Here is a 20,567-nt window from a genome sequence, read left to right on the forward strand (position 1 = left end):
GGATTGCATCACAGGGAAACAACAAAATATCTCAAAACTTTCCAAAGAAAAAGGGAGGAAAGGGGAACTTTACATAGAAAATTATCAAGATTTCTCAAGACTGTAAAAGGCTAGTTATACAAGAAACTCCAAATCTTGATGACCATTTCAATAACAACATTATTCAGTGATTGCCATTACCATCAATACAAAACATACCATATGCGGGGCAAGTGCAGATCAGAAAACACTTGCCTTGTGCAGTGCCCAGAAGCAGGTGTAGCGTATCTCAATACAAACATAACATCAAAGTAACATACCTTTCGTGGACTGGAATTTTAATTTCTCTGTTCAGTGCTCAATAAATTGTTCCTGGATAGTAATCTTTTACTTCAGATTGTTCTAAATAATTATTTTTAAAACATGCTTAGTCCAAAAACTATATTTGTTAACTTAAAGTAAACACCCCTGTACATCTGAAGTGGATTACTTTGATACTAGGAACATGAGGAGGATTTACATCCTTTTTATCCTTTACGTGCTTTGAGGCTAAGCAGATAGCACACCCCTGCAAGTATAGTATCCTACAATAATCTAAGGGTAATTTTAGCTTATTTCTTTTTATAGCTCCATGGATCACTTCCAAAATCCTGTTTAAAAATCAAGGTCCATTATCTGTATTTTAAGTTGTGAATGAAAGCTATTAATCTGCAGCCAACATACAGTGGATCTAATTGGCATGAAGGTTCAAATTATTTCTGTTTACAGCCCAATGCCAGATTAAACATATCACAATTGGATTTCAAACCTAGGTCTAAAAGTGCATACGTTTTCTTGAGTTTTTGTTTAAATAACAGCAGCGTGCAAGTATCCCAAGATTCAGACACCATGGTTTTGGACATGTACCCTACATGCTTCCTCTTAGAAATGGACCTAGTCTGGAATCTTGTTGCTAAACTTTTTTGTAAACAAAAGATATGAACTGATTCAAACAAAAGTGCCATGGGGAACGTGTCAGCTTTGAAAACAACCATCACTGGAAATTGTTTGGGACCCAAGACAGAACTACCATGCAAAATTCATCATTCAAATACCTTTGCTTTCCCTCATCCAGATGTGGCACTTAAGTCCTGATTTTTTATTGCGTATCAGATCATTGCCTCCACCACTAAGCACTGGCTATTCTTGCATGTAGCTTGCACAGTCTTTCCTGACAGGACAGTTTTATTTTGTTTACACTGAACCATAGAAAACGAGTATTCTTTATGCCCCAACTGCCAGCTTTCCATGGCTTCAGGAGAGTCAAGATTCCCTTTTGATGGGCATTTACTTTATACACATGAAATAACACCAATAATAAGAAGCAGAAACGGCCTGTTAGTTAGGGCTCTCACAGCAATGGGGAGCACAGTAAAGCAATGACTATGAACATAGATCTCCTAGATTTCTGATGAATGTTGAGCAAGTATGAAAAATCAGCCTCTGAAGTTGTGCACTCAAACCTAGGTGCCAATTTTAAATATTTGTTTCAAGGTCTTTCAGGTTGACCGAGATCATTGTGATCGAAGTTTCCCCTACTAATCAGACCCAAGACAGGCTTTGAAGGTAGAAATATTTGTGAAAATGATTTACAGATGTTTTAAAACTTGCTGCCAGCATTCCTACTGAAAAACAGTCTATGGATCTTTTATCTTAACATTCTTATGCAGTATATGATGAGGATGAGGCAAAAGAGTAGAAATTCTGATCAGAGTTATTAATATACAATTCTTCAAAACATCTGAGAGACTGACCACAATTTAAATTGTTAAATTTAGTTTGTTCAGCTAATGAAAGAAAATCCTGTTAGGTTCTGCATAGTTTAGACAGCAAGAAACGAAAACATGTTTTCACCTAAGTCTCAGAAAATAATTTTCTCTTAGGGATGTTGAGGTCACCACTATCTGACATCTCAAGCAGTGCCTAAACCAGGGAATTACTGCATGGCTTGAAAGAGCAGTTGGGTCCACCACTTTTCAGCATGAAGAAACAGTCATCTGAGTCATCTCCAGTTCAGACCATTTAAAAACATTCAAAACTTCAACAGAACTTTCTTCAGAAAGGCACAGAGCATGGGATAAGCAGCTTTTGCTCTCTGAAAATGTCCCCAGGCTCTTTCCTGAGAGGTCTCTCAGGCCTCAGCAGCACCAACGTTCTGGGTGTGCCTACACAGCCTGCTGTGCACCTGCACAAGTTACAGCAATATCAAGAAGAGATTCCTGACCTGGCTCCACATTGCAACGCTTCAGCTACGCCAGTTACAGCTGGACTACTAACACAAATCAAATGTTTCTCCCATGGAGCTTCCCAAGCCTAAGCTGGGCTCTGTTGTACAGGAATACCCACTCCAAACCTTTCCGTCTTTACTAGCTGCTGCCTCTGTTTCTTACCTGCTTTTGCTGCATATGTTCCAACAAACCCTCTGTTGCAATGCCAGGAAAAGTTCAGTTTTGTGAACTTCCCCCCAGACCTCCGAAAAATTCAAGCCAGGACCTTAAAATGGTATGATTAATTTAAAACAACACACAGTTTTTAAGGAAAAGCCCTGGTGTTCCTGGATTCTGAGCCTTTGGGCTTTAAAAATCTTCCCTGTAAGCAGAAAGATTGTGCAGACTAGCTCCTTACTTTAAGTTTCAACAAAAGTCACATAATATTGTACCTATAAGGAAAAACAGCAAACATCAGAAGTTGTGTGATAAGGTGATAGTTTGTCACGTGTGTGCAAAAAACAGCGAGGCATGAGATTTGGGGTCTCTGCAGTGCTAAGTCATCAGAACAGCACAGCAGCTTTAACAAGAGGGTCCCACAAACAGTGTCCTCATATAAGCTTTGTAGTTCATGCAATATGTACCAGAATTTTTAAAAAGATTCAAAAAGGATTCTCAGGAGTGGAAGGGAAATCTGTGGAGCATTCAGCAGCGTTTTGAACACAACATACACAATACCCCTTGGCAGTAAGGCACTGCCTCACCTCCTCCTCCCCCAACTGCCAAACCACACAGGGATGGGGAATGAGTATGGGAAGGGTCACCAGCAGTTTTTCCAACAATGGAGGTAACTGTAAGTAGAACTTATCCCACGCTGAGTAGCTACGTGTCAGTTATACATGAAGCTAAGGTTTTCTATTCTTCTTTTGTGTCAAAAGGAGAAGCTTTTAAAAAATCTGGACATTTCTGCATGTCATTTGAAAAACATGCCTTGCTACATGTACACCAGTAGCATTGTGTGGCCCTGCTTAGTGTTTAAGCTGTAAAAAGACATGGAAAATGATCCCTAGAACAGATTTTTCAGGCTACTTTCAAGATTATCTATATTCCCAATTAGGCTCAATTAATCCAAGTACGACTATATCTGATTTCAGACTGAGGCAGGTTTTTGTTGAAGATACACTGTTACACTTCCTGACCAGCAACACAAAACAACTTTCAAGTCTACCATTTAAAAATATCTCCTCCTCAAAAATTTTTACCTCTTTTGAGGTCCAAAGTAAAATGAGCTTTTATGTTTCTCCTTTGTCCTGATGCAATAAAAGTCTGTCTTCTCCAAGAAAGCAAGCTCACTGCGGCAGGGCAAACAAGCAACAGTACCAACATCCCAAAAACCTTTAGGTATTGTAAGGACTACTGAAAGGGTCCGGTCCAGTTTTGACTTCTAGTTCCTGCAGCATGCTATCACCCTTTGAGAGACGATTGAAACTCTACAGCCCAGTCACAACAGACAAGTTCTATTCGGAATGGCAGGTTTATTTATGGAGTAATCAGGCCAAAGCTGAAGTCAGAGTCCCAGAAATTTTCTCCATGTAGAAACCAGCATAGATAGGAACAAGGTTCAGTACAATGCCCCTTGACATGCTAGAGCTTCACAGAGACACCAGGGAGGCAAGCAACAGAAGGTCCCTCCCTCAGTTCTTTGGCAGCATCAGAACCAGCATATATTTATCCCTTAACCAGCGGTGGCACGCTCCTACATTGTGCTTGGAGGACACAAGGCAAGAGGCTAGTACACCTTAGACTGCAATGGCTCAAAAATGCAGTGCTTCTGATGACAAAGATCCAAATTGGAGGCAAAATTTAACTCATGTAAAAATCCTAAAATGCTCTGCTAATGATTCCTTTTGTTTAAAAAATCTTACCATTACTTCACATTCACCAAATGAATTATTTTCATCACAAATGTGTACTAGTAAGAAGCAAGATGATGCTAAATTAGCATGGATTGGAGGATATCTGAGGCAAAAATGAGTGATAGCCCTGAACAGAAAGGCAAATTTGGTGCTTGTCATTAAAAATGCAATTGATTGAATTAAGTTTCTGTGTGAGAATCACCATTAGAAAATCATTATTCGTACCTGTATTGTCTAATATTCATAAGCCTAGCAGCAGAGCACTTCGGACAGTTTTCAATGTTTGCTCCTTTAAAACATTCACATACTGTCCCATGGGAATCCTGACATATCATAAGTTCTCTTGCAGTGATATCCCAACAAATGACAATTCAGAGAAGCTGCAGCCCTTTTAGCTGGCTTGGAAATCTGTCAGCTATAGATCCTGAAACATAACAGTCAAGTATTGAGACAATTGATAAGTCTCCTGGATTTTCAAAAGATTGAGAGTCACTGTGGCCTTCAGACACTTCTCCATGGCTCAATGCCAGCTGTAGGCCAGTCAAGTGAGTATCACTGTTGGACTAGTAGTGCCTGAGAACAGAAAAATTATGAGCTCCCAGTATTCCACTCCTGATGTTTCTCAAGTAATTACAACCAAAAGTTCCCATGGATGCCTTGACATTTCCTCCATACGATAGCATTTTAGTTAATTAGGTTTTTTTTCCTGATGATGGATGACTTTTATATCTGAGCCTCATTCGAGGTTTGCTTGGCTTGTTATGGAACTTAGAGTGAAATACTGTAGGACATTATTCAACTTTCAAAAGAATATTTTCTGTTCTTTTACTTCCAACTTCAGCTTCACATTAGCAAATTTCCCTGGCTGTATAATAATTTCTTACTTACGTCGTATGTGACACACGTTCAGAAAAACCAGGCACAGCTGGTAGTCACTACTCCATGTGCCACTTACAATCAGAAAAACCAAAAGTTTAGAATTCATATGCCTGGTACAAATGACTGCTTCATATTGTAAACAGTGCACCATGTTAATGAGTTTGACAACCACTGCCTTCTACTTCCTATTTTATAATACACATACATGTGGGTTCTTACACTTCTTACCCCAACTTTACAAAAATGCAAATAGACACATAAAATGCAAAACAAAAATTAATGAGATCTCCACATTTTGAAAACATGTTCTGGATTTTCTTGTTGAAAGGTCAATCAGTGAACAAGTGACTTGGATTTGCTGCTTGAACTGTCAGCAGATGATAAAACTTGAAGTCCAGAACAAAACTGACTTATATAAGTGATATTAACTAATTATGCAATACCCCAAACTAAACCAGGCATTTTTGTCTTGCTAAGTACAGTTTAAAAATAAACATCCTGAGATCTCTGCTGGGCCAAGCATACCCAGGAATTCACACCATGAGCTAGAAACTAACAGAGTTCTACTTAAAATGCTGTGATTTACACTAGTGATTTTGAGTAAATTTAATTAGTTTCCTACATTTCAGCAGAGTATATTAAGAGCAAATGAATTCTCTCAGCATAAAACAGTGAAACAATGAAGGAGAAATGAGTTAAGCCATCTTCATAAATCAATTCATGCTAAAATATGTGCTAATCCCAATCTGCACTCTGGTTGGATATTACCATATGAGTACATTCAGTGATTTTAATTTAAACTGCCTGCAGTTAAACAGAAAAGGGCAGCAAATCAAGACCGCTGTCATCATTCACATTTGCTATGGCAGCATCACATCTGTAAAGAAAAAATGGCTGCCCCAAACAATGTTCACTGGGTCTTCTAAAATGCTACCCTTAATCCTCTTACACGATTCATTTATTGTGTGACACTGATCGAACATATGCAGTCCTCATGTTTGTGAGGAAAAATTGGAGAGGAAAATCTTCTTTCCAGATTTACAGAGTCGAACAACTTTATTTTATTTTAAAGGTAAATGGAAAACTTATAGAATCATGTGGAATTATTAATAGTTGGCTCTCTAAGGGTAGGAAGTTAATCTGAATATGCCTGAGGTGTTCGCTCAAAAGTCCACTCCATGTTTTGAAATTAGATTGGATTGGAAGTGCTATAAAAACATTATATTATTATATTAAAAACATTATATTATATATATTGGATTGGAAGTGCTATAAAAACAGCTTTTTCTCTTGTTATTTCATTACTTCCACAACTCTTCCCAAGTCGATCTTCTAATTATTGAAAAGCATTAAACGACAAGAATTATTCCATCTTCTTCAGTTACGTAAGGATTCAAGTGGGCTAAAAAGATTATGTTCTGCAGAGAGCATATTTCTGCACAGAAAAATATTTCCGTTGTTGATAATAGATATTTCACTTATTAGCTGCTATACCCGTTTATCAAACCATTTTTACTAACAAATTAAAAAAGACAGCCATAAGATTTTTTGATGAAACTTTACCTCATCGAGATTTTTTGAAACATTGGCTGAATATTCAACAGAAAGGGTGTTCCGAGGCTGAGTTTAGACCCTCAGGTTAATTCAACAGCATGACAGGGACAGAAACTGAAATCAGAAACCTTAACTTTTCAGTCTGAAAGCAGAAATCTTGATTTTTCCCTAGATGGAAGTAAAATTCAATAAAGAACCCTGAAGGCTGCCTGCCAAACAGAACTATCCACCTCCAGTGAGCTCTACAATTAATTGCTTATCTCAGAAGATTACTTGGATGGGCCCTTCTCATTCAGGGATACACCCCTCTAAATCAGCTATTATTCTGGGAACACAATCACATTTTAACCCAAATCAAGAGTTAAAGAGATATTTCACAGAAGATCGTAGAAGTATCATCCCCATTTTACAAATGCATATAGGTGGATTAAACAACATTTTCATGGTAATTCAGACAGTTTGTATCTATAGCCATGTTTCAACATGTGTCTGTAGTCTGTCAACCCAACTTCTTCACTACAGAATCATCTCATTTGAAAGAAATTATGTTTCCAGAGAAGGAAAATCTGAGAAATCTCTCTTACCTGGCAAAAAATGATGCTGCCACCGAGGTGCCTGTGGATACTTCACTGGCAACATACGTGCTCTGGGAAGGAGGGAAGCTGTACAAGGAGGGTTTATCTGCATTGTAGCGGTTCAATGCTGCTTCAGTCAGACCCTCTCGACTAGTCTCTGTCATAAGCTGAGATATCTGAAGACAGAAAAACACAAAAGTGTCATCAGCTAAGGCTCACTAGCTGACCCCTCCTCATCCTGAGGTGCCTCTGGGTTGCAGATGGAGTAAGAGAGGCATTTTATTCACTACATCTTTGCTGCTCTGTGAACAAGTTTATTGCTTCTGTCATGTTAATCTACAGTACTTTGGCTCAGCTCTAACCTTGTCTGCATTAAAACTAATGGGATAAATTCATCCCGTCACTAGAAATGTCAATAATGTCTATGGCTTTCCATCCATACGGAAAAGAAAGAGTAAACTAATCCCTGCTCAGTTTCACCTCACGGTACAAGAGAGACAGCTTAGAAAGGTGCAAGATATTTATATTTCACTTCGGGGGGGGGGGGGGGGGGGGGGGAGTTTGTTTGCCTTTGTAAAATAACACAGCACTAGTGTATTAAGTATTTTTGTTGACCTTTCTCCAGAAAAGCCAGCACACAGCATAGGAAGGAGTCCCTTGGGATCCTAGACTATTTATCATCCCTCTGGAAAACTGGGATCACTACCACTCACTTTCATTGGCTTTCTTAAAAGGTTTTAAACATCCCATGATTTCATTCTTCTGATGCCCCATTTAACATTTTTTTCCTCTGTTAGGAAGCCTCATCTCAGCCTTTCGTTGTCTGGGAAAAGAAATAGAGTTCAACCAGACTTGACCCAGCTCTCCTCAAATTAACTGAAAGATCTTTATTGACTTCAGAGAAAGCTGGGTCAGCCCTATTGAAGCACCTCCTCAAAACTTTGATTTCAGCTTCTTGACTATTACTTCTACCCGAATTTATAATGGTGTGATGCCATCTATTGTACTTCATGCAATTCCTAACAACTTCCCTTTCCTCCTTCCCTCATTTCAACCACAAATACCTTTTGTTCACCAGTGCGTGTCACAGAATTTCAACATATGCCTAAAAAGAACCCTCCCAAATTATTGCTAGCAATCATCCAAGGTATTGCTTCCTTCCCCCTGCAAAAAGTTTGCAAGAACCAGTCTCTCACCTGTTCAATTTCAGTTCTCATGCCTATCCTTATCACCACAGTAACAACAGAACATCTTTGTGAGGCACATAAGAAAAGTACTTGAGATCATCCTGTAGTTCTTTTTCTGCTTAGGCTTGCTTTATTTCAGCTGTTAAACATTTCAGTTATTAAAGGCAAAGTTGAATAACTGTGATTTGTATTTGGGAGGCAGAGGGGTATTTGGATTTGGAAGGGGTACATGTGATATGGCAACATTTTTTAGACCAACTATCAAGCCACCTCTGTTTCTTTTATAGAGAATTGTTACCCATTCTACTATGGCTAAGATGATAATCTAAGTTTATCCTTATTTTACATATTTTTTAGGCCAATCAACTGTAATACGTCAAGAACAGGAATGCTAAACTAGCATTCTATTTTATGAGGAACCAGTAAAATTGCTGAAAGTGCCCCTATCATGTTAGGCACACACTGAGACTTTCTAATTTACTGATTCACTGTATTGAATAAGCAGTGCTCTCAGAAGGCTATAGCTGAAATCCTGGACTTAAATCATCTCATACTACTGTTAAAACACAAGAATTTAGGCTGGCTGCCAGGATACCTCCTTACATTTCCAGCGTGCAGGCAGACATTTGCTCTTCAGTGTTCTACTAACCTACGTATGTCCACTTGGGGCATCCAATACACTTGAATTCACTAAACAAGTATTTCCTCAAATTATCCATAATTTTTGCTAACTCAGCTATTTATATTTGCAGTGAACTAGCACAAGATTCTGCCCTGTCCCCTCAAATTATCCTGAAACTGATTTCATCATCTACCATGTTGGGAACTGCTAAGCAGACAGATCAAAAAAACCTCTCCCTTCAGAGCAGAGTACACTTATAAGCCTAACCTCATCTTAGTCCATCAAATTCAGATACCTGAAATCAGGGATGGGCCATCATTAATCAATTGCCATTGCTGACAGTGTCACCAGGAAGTGCTACTCACTTCCACGGCAACCTGACAGCAGTTAAGAAGTTGATGAGTTGACTTATCTCAACTGCAATCTCAATCTCCATTGCAATCACAACCTCCCCATCTTCTCCAAATAAAGATTTGCAGCTCCAAATATGAATTTCCACAGCCAGTACAGCACATTTCTGTTGATGTCAGATCCCCTGAAGTTGCAAAATGGTGAGGCTGAAGAGAGGCATTTCAGCCAACTGCAAAACAGGAAAGGATTTGTGTGTCCCTGTTTGGGACGCCCAGAAAACATCCATCATGACATATGCATAAAAGCAGTAAGTAAATGGTTTCTGTGATTATAGAGACTTTCAGGTGATCCACACCCATATCCACAAGTCCTATTAATATGAACAGCACAGAGCAAACAGAGCAATAAAAAGCCTCAAACTGATTGTGGACATTTCCTGAAAGGTGTTACTCTCAAGCTTCCTCAAAAGTTTATTAGGTACTTGGTTCATGAGCTTTTGAATAGCTAGTTCTTAAATACAAACACTCCCAAATAATCAAATACTCACTTACCAGAGAGACATGAGATTCTTTTAGAAAGACATAAATATAAACCATTCCCCTCACCTATGCACTCAGAGAGAAATAGATATTAGTCAGCAAATGAATGTTAATGCTTTTAATAAAAAATCTTCTAAAGCCTGTATTTAGGTCATGTTTTCTTATAGTAAAATGCAAAGGAGCTGAATAAGAAGCTGGAAATAATTAAACATATTTACAAATTCTGTATTTGTGGAGTACCACACTAACCATAGGACGGAGAGAGGAGAGAGATAAATAATATCCACTTTAGGAATTGCACATACTATGGACAAACGCAGAATGGGGTTGTTTCTGTATAAATGTAGGCTTGTCAGTAGTACTGCTATTTTATCGTGTGTCCTACACAACAGTCGGAGTACTACAGGGATGGTCAGCTGCTCAAACTGCAAGCTGCAAAACATCTGTATGGTACTGACCACCAGAGCTTGCTGGAGAGGCAGCAGCTCTCCTTCCTGTTCATTCACACAGCTTGCTTTGTTGCAGAAAGCAGGAAGCTACTGTTGACATTGATATTGATGTATTATCTGTGAAAAGCAGCATTTCAGTGTAAACAGCCATGTCGGAGAGCCCTCCCAGAGCTGCCCTGGATGGACACTTGTAATGAGGCATGTTGGGCTTGCTAAGCACCTTCTCGGTCCTAAGGATCCGGCACCACCGCCTGGTTTCCCTTCCATGCTGGCACACTTCCTGGGCAAAAATCCATTTCTCAGCGTGAACTCTCTCAGAACTAAACTCCCAAATGCACATGCTGCCTGTCCTTGAGCTCCATCGATTTACTGTTTGCTTCAGCAGAGGCGCTTCTTAGTTGACAGTGTATTACAAGAATACCAAAACGGTACATACTTTATTTTACCTAACACAAGACATAGACAAATTAAGACAAAATAAGAACTAGCTTAAGCCACAGTCCAGGAATGGTTTCCAGTTTAGCACTTGCTTACTTTGCCAAAGTGGGATTTTTCAACAGTGAAATGTCTCCAGAAGCAATGAAAGCTGAAATAGTTCCCTGAATTTCAAACATTCTACTATTCCTTATCTGGGAAGCCTGCAACACCACTTGATGTTATACAGGTCAAAGCCCACAGAAGTACCTTGTGATACTACAATGCACATATCCTCAAGCAGAACACCAGGTTTTGCTTGAAATAGTTCCTCAAGTCACTCTGTTTCTATCTTTTTCTTATATCAAAGCAAGAACAGGATAACAAACTAGAACTTGATATTTAATTATGGAATTGTCCCTTTGGTCATGCAGCCAGTGGAGATGAAGGGCAAAGACAGTGCTATGCCAAATTCTGGGCCAGGCTTGGAGCCTTTTTTTGTGTCCAGTACTTATCAGAGTATTATTTATACTGCACAAATTTGTACACCTGGGTCAATCCATAGGCGGAGTACCTCACTAGACACCTAGACACACAGCCACAATATTTGACTAATAAATCCTCATTTATTCCCAGAGTTCAATACATAATCATAAAGTAGTGGGCAGAAAGAAGTCCAGATAATTCATATATCCAGAGGCTACTGACTTTGAGTCAGTTCTATTGCATATCTTTCTTTTGCCTCATAGATTGGACAGTGTAGGAATCATTTAAACTGTTATACCAAACTGAAGAGTGGGCGTTAGAGGTAATCGTACCATCTCATTTACTTTGTCTTCCGGTCACAGTACCAAATTATCCCTTTCTCCTCTGACATTGCTCGCTGAAGTTCACACATACACAAACTTGAGTAAATGCACCTAGGATATATCAAGCATTTAAGGGAAAATACTCATAGAACAGACATTTCCAAAGCTCTTAGGGAATTTCTATTTTTTTCCCCATCCCAGTTCAACAGACATAGTTGAAAAATCACACTTTGAACATTAACAAACTCGGGCTCTTTTTTTTTTTCTTGCATCTCGCCCCCCCCCCCCAAGCATGCCTGGCAAGTACAGCTCACATAAATCTGCCTCTTCAGTGTCACTGTCTCTCTCATTAGATACTGGTTCTGGATTTAATGGGGAAAAGAAGAATAGATTCCTCAATTCTCTTTCCTTTCTCTTCTGTGAGTACCCACATACCATATACATGAGTTTTAAGATCAGTTAATAGGATATATTTTGAGAAATTCCTTTATTGAATTGTTGGCAGCACATCACTGCCTGGATAAGCAACAAAAAGACAAAGCATGGAACAACACAACCTTTCATGCCTCAATAAAAACCTTTTAAGTGCACATGGAACAAGACAGATGTTCCTCCCAAGGCCCCATTTTTTTCTCCTGTCTCAAAAGCAAGGCATCCATTAACCTCCTCTTTCACTGCTTTCTGACAGTATACAGCAAGAGCTGGAGATAAGTCATGATTTAAATTCTCTGCTTCACATGAAAAAGATGGCTCTGCAGTTAAACCACAGGTGTCAGCCAGGCTAGATTCTCTTCCTATTCCAATTAAAGAGTCACTCTGTGCACAAGACTTGCCATCATGCAGTATGGTGTTAGTTATATTTACGTAAGGGCATTTTACAGCCAAGCTCATTGATGTTTCTAAAGCTCCTAACTGAGGACTCCCAACTGAAATTACTGTACAAATGGAAGTTAGCATTTATGAAAGATGTGAAACATCCTTTGCTCTGGACGTAGTGAAACATTCAGGAACATACCCAAAATCTAGTTAACGTCAATGACTGACAAATAAACTGGATGCACAGATACGTATGAAATGTATTCATGTCTGAAGCCAAATTCAAGATACATATCTGTGTCCAAATTCACTATAAAGCAATCCTCAGTGTCCAGAGATCCTAATCTCAGGAGAGAAGCTCACTAGCAACAAGAAACTGAAGGTAGAAAGCTCTCTTTCATAAACACACACACACTCTCATGAATGACTTCTTTGGCAGTCCACTCTTGATTCAAAGCAGCACTGAATTTTCCGCCCAATAAATACTCATGAAATTACTTCCTGACTTACTTTAGACAGCAAATGTCTACATTAACCAAGAAAAATCTTCTTCTGAAAGACACCCTTTAAAAGATGAGTTGAGGGAAGCTCTAAAGGGTATATCTCTCAAAGCTTTAGCACACCAAAACCATCATAAATTTTATAAACCTGCTTAGAACACAAGCTTAGCAGCTTAATTTCAAGTTTTCCATTACGCACAATCAGGTGTTCTGGCTCTTCTAAATTATTAATCTTTTACGTTCTGTCCAACTTCTTTTGGCTCATCAGAGTTTACTCTCAGTCATAACAAGATAAAGTTATTCTTCCTGTTTGGCTCAAGGAGCCTAGTTTCTGGTCTATGGGAGTGATGAAACAAGCACTGGGAGAGGCATCTCACAGTATATCATTCATGTCTGTCTTCTGACACATGTATAGAACACCAAACCTTTCCTGAAAACTAAGCGACCCTATTTTTCCTGGACTTGACCTACTCCTACCAATTCTTATGGGTTGAGGCAAGAACTCTAATTTACAAATTAATTTCAAAAACTCAAAGAATTCTTCCACTTTCTTTTGTGTATAAAAGCTCTCTGTCTGATGTGACAGTGTGGTGGACTGCAGAACAAGATAAAAACCTTAAGTCTTCAGTAAGCCACAACCTTGCCAGCCACTACAAATTTCAGAGGAATTACAGCAACTTGCCTACAGGAAGCAGCATCAGAAAACAAATGGAGCATGAGCTGACACTTCTTGCGTCTCTTCACCAGAAGATAGTTTAATGAAGGGAATATTGAAGTCCTACTTCACCTAGCGAAGGCATCTCTCAACAAGAGAACGTATCAATAAGTAGTTGGTTGTCTTCCTACAATTTGGCTATTTTATCTGAGCCCCTCTGGAAATACTGATGCATCTCTTTTGCCTAACATACAAGTTAAAGCATTAAGTTTTGTGCAGTAACAAAAAAAGTGCAGCAAAAATTTATCTATGGTAGCATTCAAAAGAAAAGGTGACAGCTGGGATCCACTGTGCTGAGTGCCAAAAAGAAAAAGAGCGTTGTGGATAATTTGACATTTACTATATTTCATTTTCATAATTTTAGAGTGTTGTTGGGAGAGGTTAGCATGTGAAAATAGGAAAGGGAAACACTTAAGAGTCAGTTTCAAATGTCATTGTTAAATACAGCTTCAAACGCTTTGAGGTAAATCTGGTAGAGATTTTACTGAACTGCCAGCAAACTGAAGTAGGGTTTTGGGGGCAGAGGGGTAGAGGGAAAGAGGAATTTTGTGCTGCCCACACAACTATCAAATTAATTTAAACGCATCCTTCACAGGGCAAAAAGGAACAATTACACCATTCAATCAGAGCAACTTGAAAGTGGTGAGGATTTGCTAAGTCAGTCATCTTTAATATACCATGGAGTACTAAGGACATACACCGTATCTGTCACAAATCATTCACTACAACAGAGGTGACATTTAAGGAATTATTCAGGAGAAAATCCACCTTTAGAAGAAATAATTTTGGAATGGTAGCAAGTTCTTGTAGCTAAGGGCACTGGCATAGTCTTATAGCATCTTGCCATTTGATTATGACCTTTTTCTCTCATAGCAGAATGCTAAGCTGCTATAGGTAGAGATCAGTGCAACCGCTGATACAGACACTGTGTGAGCAAGGGCAAGACAGCAATTCCTAATAGTCCTTTCCTGTCAAAAGAATGTGTTCTGTGAGGAACAGGCTGGAAAAGGACATGCATAATGTCTGCTGTATTCAGTCTCTTTCTTGGATGTAGACATACCGAATACTGCTTCGCAAAGGCAACTCACTATTCATTGCGAATATTGAAACTCTAGGGAGGGTCCTTGGGCATGCTTTGCTCCTGCTTTATTCAAATTTGCACACAAAATCTGAAATATTGATCTAGCAGAAGGGGCTACCGTAATGGGACAGATTATGTATTGAAACATAAAACAATGTACCTTTAGAAAGAGTGAAGTTTTTCAAAAGAAGAATCACTGAGATGGCAAGAATGTTGATTATGCTTTGCATTTAACGAGGAAGAGTCAGAATGTATTTAGCATAAACTACTTTTACTTAAACATTATTTAGTTGCCATGACAGCACCTAGAGCTTAATTACAACCTCTAGCTTCCTACTGTCCAAAAGAAAGATGACCTCTGACTGTGGCAGCCACATCCCATGTCCCTCTATAAACAAGTCAACTATTTAACACTGATCCAGTGCAATCCTCAACACAGATGAAATCCCAGTGTGTGCAGACACAGGCACATCAAAACTGCTATCATACAGTTAGTTCCATCTCACGATCAAGAGCCCATACCTTTAAATAAAATATTTTACAACAAATCACTTAATGTCTTAAGATCAGCTACTTAGAAGCTGATCCGACATCTAAATAATGATGGATTTCTCTAAGACATTTTCCTCTGATTCTTCCTCCTAAGAGTTCTGCCTTATAAGACCATATTTTTGAAATGTATTTATGCTGTATTTTCCATTTTAAATAATGACACTATATTCTCAGCCATCCAGTATTCTCCCTCTCACTCTCACCTGTTCACTCAGTGCACATTCTTGCCTTAGCTTTTGAACCGAAAAGCAAAGCAAAACAACCAAACAAAAACAAAAAAATCAAAAACATACAGAGCAACAGTACTGCCTGTAAATCTGAGAGTTACTTCTTGAGCACACTCTCCTCAAAAACAATACCAAATAAGAATTGCATTGGCAGCAATGAAAGCGTTATTATAAAGCAGGAAATCTCCTCTATTAAGCCTGTGACAATGGTTCATTTGCATGATCAGCAAATTCCCATACAGACCATAACTTGGTAAACGTAAGTTGCTGCACATTCCCAAGCAATCTCCACCACCAAGATGTGAAGGATATAGACTCATTTTGATCTGGCTTAGCAATGAATTCACTTTTCTTAGTTTGCCAACACCCTCCTGAACTATGGAAGGAATAGTTAGTACTCTATCTACATCAACAGGATCAGTATATCGAGTCTGAAATAGTATTCACCAAGTCTGCTTCTTGCTCACTCCTTTTGTACTGATACATTTATTAAGCAGAAAGGCAAACAAAGAGGGGGAAAAACATTAAAGGAGCAGAAATTACATGATCTGAAGCATTCGTGACAGCAAATATCTACCTAGAGTGAACTTACCATTGTATAGTAGCTGTAGATTGTAGTCTGCAGCACTCGTTTAGTCTGAGTGACATAGCCTGCAAATTTTATTTATTGGATACTACTTCATTATCAAACTATTTTCTGACAGGTGCGGTCCCTACCTTGTTACAAAACCAAAATAGCTATCATAACTCACCTTTCTCAATACCCTCAATGTTTTCCTATGTCCATTCAGGATCATGCCAGCCTCTCTATTCCTCCCCAAGAATGCCCCAAGCAGGACAGCTGCCCTGGGGTGTGAGTCTGCTCACCCTCCATACCCAGAGCTCCCCCAGTGAAACAGACTCCCCATGGGCAGACCCCTGAAATGTTGCGAACTATTCCTTGGGAGTAAAGCAGTAAAGCTCTATCAGCTAGACCCAAATACACCTCTCATTCATGAAGCTCCACCAGCCAAGTCTCTGCAGACAGGACAGCAATGTAAGGTTTCCCAGCTGGCATATTCCCATACTTACTCTGCAAATGAAAAACAGGAACAGCAGCTAGCAAAGAGAGGTGCTGGTCTCAATTTTGTGTCTCTAGGCATTTCAGCAAGGCAAAAAGATACTGTGCAGCAACAAAATAAAACTGCTTCCTTTATCGTCAAGGAGACAACAATAACATGGCAATCTGTGGGAAAGCTGAGGCAGCCTCCAGCTTTCACAAGTTTTTTTAAATCTATTTCAATAAAGTTGTTAATTCTCTTAATTACCTGCATATCCTGCTGCTGCATTATAAAGCTGTGCAGCTGGAAATTAATTGCATCTTTTTCTACCATGATTTTTATTTGCTATCAGATTAGTAACATTTTACAAGAGAAAAGGCCTTTCTTTTGTGTGGCTTACTCAAAGTTGGTTTCATGCATCCAGATTCAGCAACCACACTGTAATTCCTTGTTGCATCAGTTACCTTTTAAGACCTCAGTGGCCAGGCTAATTGTGCTAAAATAACTAGTGCAGCAATGAAGAGGGGGTGCGGACTATGAAAGATGAGCAGTCTGACTTCTGCCTGTCTGTACACATAGGGCAGCAGCTAAATGAAGTGACTGTACTTTTGAAGCTGAGGCAGAAGTCTCTCTAGGTCACTGTGTGCGGGAGTAATACATTTGTTGTAAGAACAAACTTTCATTTCTCTGATCAGTTACTAACCTGCCAGCAATGTCAAGACATCATAAGAAGTTCAAATCTTACTGTAGCTGTTTCCCTATCACAAACAGCAATCTGTAAGCCATTGACCTTTCACTTGTCAGTTGACAAGAACAGCTCTAGAAGCTACCAGAGTGTGTCAGCATGTGGGCTTAACTTAAATGGCATTATTGACCCAGAAAGCAACCTCTTTCTATAGCTAGCAAGAGAGTAAGCAATAAAAAACACCATTAGTTTTTCCACACATAGGTGTATGAACCAGATCATTAGTCTTTATTTAAAAGACATATGACCAAGTTCTACCATAAAAACATGAGGAGAGAGAGAGAGAGAGAACTACTTCATTTCCAGCATGAAAAGAATCTGACTGGTTTAGAGATTCCTGCAATGATTATTGCATAAGAATGTGGCATAACGCAAATTCAGCCCACACACATAACCAGCTCAAGATCTGACCTTTTTGGGGTGGCAAGATCAGTACATGTCTGACAGGTGTCTTACGCAGCTGCTCATGGAAAAGTGCAGAGGTTTGACCCCCAAGGATCTAGCAAATGCCTTGAATCTGTTTAGAAACTGGTACCATTCCAGTGGCTTCCCCATCAGAAATAAATTATGAAAATCAGCTTTTCTGTAAACTGCTGCCAAAGATTTAATTATATTAGTGCTGGCAGATACCACAATAATAAGAATTGTTTTCTCTGTGTGTTAGGTCGTAGGACTATCAGTATTGTACCTTATAAAGGGAGGAACTAGACGACTTGAATCTTGCATGAGACATGAACTTTTGAACAAGCAGAAAACTCATGTAGAAGTCAGGCATAGTTTGGACCAAGCAACATAGAAGCCTGGGAAATTTAATTTGAGAGAGACTGAGAAATTTTTCTCAACTCATCAAATATTCTAAGTTTGAAGGTTTATTCTGTAGTATCCTTTGCCATACACTTTCCTAAATCATCTTCACATAGAAGTACATTTTTTAAAAACTGATTAAATAAAAGTTAACTTCTGACACCAATGATTGTTAATACTGCTTACACAGCTTTCTCTTTTGCTGTCTCAATGAAATATTAACAACTCATCATCTGAAAGGACTCTGAGGCGGGTCTTGTATATCCTGATCCATCCCTTAGCAGAATAAAACTTAAGGTGCACATTTGAATGCTTTGTTAAATTTGCATCTCTCAAGACATATCTAAGGCTCCAAGTACTCTCAGCTCTTCTGAAAACCCACTGAAACCCTGCAGGCAGCAAAGAAAGCTTTAAAAAAGAAATACTCTGTTCAGATTCTAGTGTCTAGTCATTAAGTTGATGCATCCCTTCCCTCCATTTCAGTTTAGCCTAACCAATGCTACAACACATCTTCCAGTGTATTACCTGCATTCCAGTAAGATCTCTCGTCTTAAAAAGAGCAATTTATCTCATTCCTGGAGAAGAAAGCATCTTTTCTGCTTCCTCTGTTTGGGCTTGATTCCACAGGAAGCATTTAAAACTGCAAAGTTTTAACAGTCTTCTGCATGAAATTTAGTTCTTAAAATGTTGATATCAGCTTCAATGCTCACAATACAATTAATATCACTGAAGTTGAATTGTTCACCTGAATGTATGCAACTCCTCATTTGTAATGCTGTCTAGGAGCCAGTTTGCTTTCCAAATGCTGACTGACATTGTATGAGGTTATGAGGCACAGAAGTAAGTTGCTGTGCTGAGTCATAACAGCTGTCCACATGCATACACTTAGCCTGTAGCAAATGCAAGGTAATAATGATTTATCTTACAATCACTTTTCTAGAGCTCAGTCAAAGAAACCAAGTCAAATTATCTCGAATTTGCTGTGAACTATAAACATGCATTCACACTTACTATGTATTAGTAAGCATGCTAAAAAATTATCAAACTGATCACGTGCCTGAGTCCTAAGACTTAGATTAGGCTAGGGGAGCCAAAATAGGACCCATTATGCAAGGTTGAATGCAGATCTGCTCAAAAGTTACATCATATGGTCAGAAGGGTTCAGTGGGGCTAAATGCAAACATGAGGGATTGGCTATTACTTAGTCTGAAAATGCACTGAAGATGTGCATAAGTGAAAACAAGAGAAGTACCAACAGACTGGTGTAGCAAGAAAGGCACTTTTGGGGGCTGAATTCCAGCTGGAAAAGGCTCAGAACTGTGAGCCTTGCACTTGCCTAGGAAACGCTCTTGTTTCAATTCCCACAAGCAGAGACTACGATACATTCTTCAGAAGTCAACCGCATATCCTTTCAATGCAAATACCTTGCAAGACCTCGACACCAGCCAACCTCTCAAGTCAAAAAGCAATGTCATGTTCCTCTTTTCCCACAGGGAAACAGCATTTAGCCTCAAGTTCCGTACTGAAAACTTCCAGCTTTGCAGTGAATTGCACAAACCATGGCCTAATCCACCATCTCACAGTGTAATAGTCATGCTGAATTGCATTGCCCTTTGGCTTTGTATAGCTGCCTTCCCCGTTTCTGTCCCTACTATTAATAGTCTCTTGCAGGTGTTCCTTCTACCATGGGACTAACATGGAGATGTGGCAATAGCTAATTTCACAGTTATCAGTGCTAATGGGAGCTGCAATGAAATTGTCTAATTTCCAGAGGAGTCAGTATGCCATTGCTAAAGGAAAAAAAAGAAAAAAAACCACACCACCAGGCAGTTCTACAAAAGCTATACATCAGCGGGAATGACCTCTCTATAAATTTAACAAGGTTGGTCTTTCTAATCTCATCACAATACACGAACACCTATCTTACTTTCATGTTAATAATAAAAATGTCCTGCTGAGGTTTTAAAATTATTTTATGACAGCAACAACCATCATTTTTAACAGGAATACATGAAAAGAATTCTAAAGGTGCCAAAAGAGCCTTCAAATGAGACCACTAGCTGGACAGAAACAGCTCCTTCCTGGCCCTGAAGGTGAATGCCTTAAGGCATAGGTTTGATTGCCTTATTACCTTAGTTTGCATAGCTACAGCTGTTATTAGCAGTCATAAAAATCACTCAACTATAAGTGTTTGACTTGGAGGCTGTTTCCTGCGGTGAATTCTATAGGCTGATGACGTGCCAAGTTATGCTATGTTGTCTTCTGTTTGCTCTAGATTTGCTGCCCTCTCAGCTAATGAAAGGAAAGAGGAGGAGCAGATCCTCAGCTGAACACCAGATTAAGCTCTGTTGGTGCATACTGTAAACCATTAGGAACCGGGCCTCTCTCTGTTCTAGTCACCTTTCAATGGGGCAGCAAAAAGGTCAGCTTGGGAGCATCAGACTACCCACTTGCTACGGTGCTCTGCTGAATGGGATGGATATTTCTTGCACAGCACTAAACATACTCTCAGCTTTTTACATATACTCCTCGTCTACTTCTATTTTCCAAGCTAAATATGGTTTTGC

General features: G+C 39.2%; 1 protein-coding gene across 1 annotated transcript in view; it reads right to left on the reverse strand.

The window, feature by feature from the left end:
- The window catches only part of KIF26B (kinesin family member 26B), a 307,647-nt gene that overhangs the window by 175,968 nt on the left and 111,112 nt on the right, over nt 1-20,567 (reverse strand). Inside the window, exon 4 of the mRNA XM_087776470.1 lies at nt 7,159-7,325. Coding sequence (XP_087632596.1) covers nt 7,159-7,325 — 167 coding nt within the window. The remainder of the gene's footprint in view (nt 1-7,158; nt 7,326-20,567) is intronic.

This window comes from Nipponia nippon, unplaced genomic scaffold (assembly GCF_047370975.1).
Source record: "Nipponia nippon isolate SJK-2023a ecotype South Korea unplaced genomic scaffold, ASM4737097v1 scaffold_4, whole genome shotgun sequence".
In the NCBI taxonomy this organism is placed as follows: Eukaryota; Metazoa; Chordata; class Aves; order Pelecaniformes; family Threskiornithidae; genus Nipponia; species Nipponia nippon.